This window comes from Dipodomys spectabilis, unplaced genomic scaffold, assembly GCF_019054845.1.
Source record: "Dipodomys spectabilis isolate Male_0828 unplaced genomic scaffold, ASM1905484v1 ptg000480l, whole genome shotgun sequence".
In the NCBI taxonomy this organism is placed as follows: domain Eukaryota; kingdom Metazoa; phylum Chordata; class Mammalia; order Rodentia; family Heteromyidae; genus Dipodomys; species Dipodomys spectabilis.
In genome coordinates, this window is record NW_024871157.1 from 2,842,586 (window position 1) to 2,848,074 (window position 5,489).

The 5,489-nt window shown below is 44.8% G+C and overlaps 1 protein-coding gene across 1 annotated transcript; it reads left to right on the forward strand.

Annotated features, from left to right (window-relative positions):
* Positions 1-410: 410 nt before the first annotated feature.
* Positions 411-3,521, forward strand: LOC122098537 (disintegrin and metalloproteinase domain-containing protein 1b-like). The gene has a single exon (XM_042669008.1). It carries the CDS (start codon positions 1,080-1,082, stop codon positions 3,519-3,521), a length of 2,442 nt encoding a protein of 813 aa, XP_042524942.1. The 5' UTR covers positions 411-1,079.
* Positions 3,522-5,489: the final 1,968 nt, after the last annotated feature.

A 5,489-nucleotide genomic window follows, 5' to 3' on the forward strand; every position in this document is an offset into this window, starting at 1 on the left:
AGTTGACACTCTGGAGAAAAGTGGTAGAGTGCTGGCCATGAGTGAAAAAGCTCAGGGACAGTGCCCAGGTCCTGAGTTCAAGCTCCATGACTGACAAGAAAAAAAAAAAAAAAGAATTAATTAAACAGACATCTTGGAGTCTACATCAGTTAAGGAAATGCCACGGTTTAATACTAAGCACCCAACCAAACAAGCAGGCAAACAAGTATCTACCAAACACTTACAATTCAATTTTATTACAAAAATGGAAATAGACTTCTTATAGATCCTATACTTATAATCTTGATTGAGAAGTCCAGACCTGTTTAAATCAGAATTCACTTTTACTCTGAACTCAGTTTTAATGTTGAGGCAGTTAAGAGGAACTGAACTTTGACCAGGTCTCATATCCTTACCTGCTGAAAATAATATCACACAACACTATGTCTGCTTTAGGAAAATGTCTTGGTAGAGAGGAATTACTTTTCACAAGATAGAAAGTCCTAAATCCATTTACTAAAAACTTGGACTATCATGATTTTCAGGGAGAGAAAAATACCAAATCACTGACTAAGGAGGACTGAACAGAGAAACATCACGCAGAAACCTGCAGACAAGAGGAAGAGGCAGTGGGCAACAGAGAACACCGTCCTGCTCAGAGATCCCCAGAGAATCTGCAGCCCCTCCCCCAGGGCCACTCGCCAGAATGCTGGATTTGAAAGAATGAGCAGATTAACGGCTATCAGGAGCAGTGTGGCCTGGACAAAACAAAGTGAAATCAGAGATACTGTACTGCTGAACCACACCAAGCCTTCTACCTGGTTCATCTCTCCATGAACATAAAAAGAAACATAGCCAGGGAACGTCAAACTGTGGCTGTTGAAAGGAACTTCTGTCCAGTGGCTACTGCTGAAGGCCAGGTGAGAAACAATAGGAAAAGACACAGCCTGAAGGCCGTGCTTAAGTGTGGGTCAGCAACTGCCCACAAGGAGCCAGCACACCTCCGGGGATAGTACCGCGTCTCAGAAGAGCTTGTCAGGCAACGTGCTGCTGATGGACACAGGCCTGGCGTTTACCTGATCAACTGATTCCTTTGGGCCATGTCAGTGGTGACATCTCCGAGAGTCTCAGCCTCCATCCTGCCTTCTCTGTGCAAAAGGCAAGTGACCCTAGAAGCAGTTGAGGTAATGTTTCAGACTTGGGCTCCCCCAATGAAGGGACTGAGGCTGGAACTTGCAGCAGGACATCGGTGTGTCAGGCTGGCAGCCATGTTGCTCCTGGGGGTAATTCTTCTCCCAAGCATGCACTGTGACCTGGAATCGGTACACGGCTCTTCCCATGAAATAGTCATCCCAGAGCAGCTGACAGTCAAGAGAGGCGAAGGTCTGGTCCAAGCCGCATCGTACATGCTGTTCATACAAGGCCAGAAGCAGCTGGTTCACCTGAAGGTGAAGACAGACTACTTTGTGAGCGGCTTTCCTGTCTACAGTTACCAACGTGGTGTCCTGGAGCAAGCAGTGCCTTGGCTCTCACAGGACTGCCACTATGAAGGCTACATAGAAGGAGTGCCACATTCTTTTGTTTCTGTCAACACCTGTTCAGGCCTCAGGGGCATCCTGATTAAGGAGGAGGCATCCTACCGCATTGAGCCCATGCCCTCTTCCCAACGGTTCGAACATGTCTTGTACGCCATGGCACATCAAGCCCCAGCCTCCTGTCGTGTGGCTTCCACACACAGCCAAGTGCTGCCCACTGGCCGGCAGCAAGAGAGCAGGGAGCCTCATCACCTCCAGGGGCTGTCCTACTTGTGGTCACACACCAAGTATGTGGAGATGTTTGTGGTGGTCAACTACCAGAGGTTCCAGATGTGGGGCAGTAACATCAATGACACGGTCCAGGGAGTACTGGACATCATTGCTCTGGCCAACAGCTTCACCAGGGGACTCAATACAAAGGTGGTGCTGGCTGGGGTGGAGATCTGGACCGAGGGGGACCTGGCAGAGGTCCTGGTGGACCTGCAGGTGGCACTCAGGAATTTCAACAGCTGGCGGCGAGACAAGCTCCTCCACCGTGTGAGGCACGATGTTGCCCACATGATCGTCGGGCATCATCCCGGACAGAGCATGGGCCAGGCATTTCTCGATGGTGCCTGTTCACGTGGTTTTGCGGCGGCTGTGGAATCTTTCCATCACAAAGATGTCCTCCTCTTTGCAGCACTCATGGTCCATGAGCTCGGACACAACCTGGGCATTCAGCATGACCACTCAGCCTGCTCTTGTAAAGGCAAGCACTTTTGCCTCATGCATGAAAACATCACCCAAGGAAGTGTCTTCAGCAACTGCAGCTCTGACTCCTTCTACCGTTTCCTTCTCGCACACAAAGGGGCTTGTCTGTTTAACAAGCCACAGCGCAGAAGCCGCAAGCACAGGAGTGCTACGTGTGGAAACGGTGTGATAGAGGAGTCGGAGCAGTGTGACTGTGGGGGTTCTTGTGACAGTGACCCATGCTGTAACCGGAATTGTGAACTAAAACGTAATGCAGTATGTAGTAATGAACCCTGCTGTGCTAGATGCCAAATTCAAAAGCGTGGATTCATGTGTCGTGCTCTTTTTGGGTTGTGTGACCTCCCAGAATACTGTGATGGTGCTTCAGCAAAATGCCCTCAAAACAGATATTTAGAAGATGGCAGTCCATGTAATGAAGAATATTATTGTCTTAATGGTCATTGCATGGACTATAATGGACAGTGTATGTTTGTGTTTGGGGAAAGTGCAACATCCGCTCCAAGGGCATGTTATGTTGCACTGAACAGCAGAGGCAATAGATTTGGACACTGTGGCCGTGTCTCTGGGTCTTCAGGAAGCTTTGTCAAGTGTCCTGATGAAAATGCAGTTTGTGGTAAAATTGTATGTATGAGTGTAACTTCAATGCCAAAAATCACACCTGGTCATACCCTTATTCAGGTACCTCATGAGCAAGATTTCTGTTGGACCATGGATGCTTTTAAGACGGCAGGAGTCCCTGAAGATGGAGATGTATGGAGAGGCAGTATTTGTGGTGACAGGAAAACTTGTCAAGATTATACTTGTATTCACACTGAAATAATCAAACCTTCCTGCAATTTACATACAATGTGTAATTCAAGAGGAGTTTGCAATGATTTAATGCACTGCCATTGTATACCTGGCACTGCACCTCCAGATTGCAGAAATAGAGGAAATGGTGGGAGTTTGGACAGTGGCCCACCAGAGCAGCCCAAGAAAGAAGGTCCACAAGAAGAAGAAACTAAAACCAAAAATGAACTGGCTAAAAGCACACAAATTATAATTGTTGTGATAATTTTGTCAATAATAATATTAGGAGTAATTATTTACCTTTTATGTATTGCCAAAGAAGAGGAAGAAGAAGAAGAAGAAGAAGAATTAGGGAAAGAGGCAGAGAAACCAGAAGTGCAAGAGGAAGAAAAACCAGAAGAGGTGGAGAAAAAGGAAGAGGAAGGTGAAGAGGAAGAAGAAGAAGAGGATGAGGAAGAATCAGACTAATAAGAGGGAAAATGGAGTCCAGTATATCCAATTCCTGAGGCACGAGGTGACAATGAGAAGGTCGGGGAAACAGGTTAGGTGGGAACTGATGGGCTTAGTGTCTCTGACTAGAAGCCCTTCAGTCTAAAATTATACTCATGTTGCAGGAGGGATTCTTCTATCTTTATTATTTAGTAAATAAGTGATCATTAATGCATCAAATGTCTTAGTACGTTTTGTCACATTTCATTTGAACTTATCAAATGTATCTGAACATCAAAGTCCTTGTCACTTGGACCTTTTTTAAGTTATTAGAAACTCTTTTTTCAGGACATGCTTTCTTCCACGTAACTTGTTGATGTATGATACATTCCTGAATTATTATATAGTATGATATATTACTGAATTTATATCTACCAGGATATACTATAATCTGAACCTAGGTCCTAGCACTTGCTAAGCACTTGAACTAAACTCTTAGTTTTTGCTTTAGTTATTCAACTGGGATCTTGCATTTTTGTCTAGGTGGCCTTGGATTACAAGCCTCCTATTCATGCTTCCAGTGTAGCTGGGATGACATGCACAGGCTATTATGTCCCTGGGTCATTGGTTGAGAGATTCCCTAACTTCTTTTCCAGGCTGGCCTCAGACCATGATCTCACTGTTCTCCACCTCCCAAGTAACTAGAATTGTAGGTGAGAAGTACTACACCGAGTCAGCTCAGGTGGTGAAAGTTCCACAATCTGTAAACATTTCCAAAACCCACGGATTGTAAGCTTTAAATGGATGAATTTTAGAGCATGTAACTTGTATGTTAAAGATACTTTTCAGTATTTTTTTTCTTTCATTATTTTTTGGTGATACTAGGGTTTGAATTTAGGGCCATATGCTTTCTTTTTTGTTTTGTTTTCATTTTTGTCAGTCATGGTGCTTGAACTCTGGGCCTGGGCGCTGTCCCTGAGCTCTTCAGATCAAGGCTAGCACTCTACTACTTGAACCACAGGGTCACTTCCAGTTTTCTGGTGGTTAATTGGAGATGAGAGTCTCATGGATGTTCCTGTCCAGGCTGGCTTTGAATGTTCTTGCCTGGGTGACTTTGAACCGTGATCCTCAGATTTCAGCCTGCTCATTAGCTAGGATTACAGGTGTGAGCCACCAGGGCTTGGCAGGCCATATGATTTCTAAAGAGGTCCTCTGCCACTTAAGCCAGCCCCTTTTAGGGTTTGTAATTTTCAAGATAGTTTTCTTCTTAATGCTCAGGCTGGCCTGCATTGTAATCTTCCTCTTTTTGCTTCCCTGTGTCCGTGGGACATAATGTTCATGCCACTTCTCCAAATTAATCAAAATGTAGTCTTTTATCTTTTCCCAGGGTAATCTTGAACCACTGATCTCTGCTTCTCAAGTAGTTAGGATTACAGGCTTGAGTCACTGCACCCAGCAAATATTTTTCAGCAAACATAATTAACTCTAAAAGGAGACACCAACTCTAATGCAAAAAAATTTGAGGAGAGTAACATTCTACTTTTGTCAATAGGACAGATCTCCTAGAGCAAAAATACCATCAAAAAAGCACTGGGGTTGGGCTGGGAATGTGGCCTAGTGTTAGAGTGCTTGCCTCACACGCATGAAGCCCTGGGTTTGGTTCCTCAGAACCACATACACAGAAGAAGCCGGAAGTGTCACTGTGATTCAAGTGGTACAGCACTAGCCTTGAGCAAAAGCAGCTCAGGGACAGTGCCCAAGCCCTGAGTTCAAGCTCCAGGATTGGCAAAAAAAAAAAAAAAAGCAGCGGAATTAAGCTAAACCATAGACTATATATTGTATATTTACAAAATACATTAACAGCTATAGAATGCTCAGAGAACAATCTCTATGGTGACAGGAGTTTAACTCAAGAGCACTGAACATGGAGGGAGAGTGCAAATAAGGGCACTCTTGGAAGATGGGACAAAGAAGTGATGAGAAGAAAAAGAAAAACAGAAGAGACGG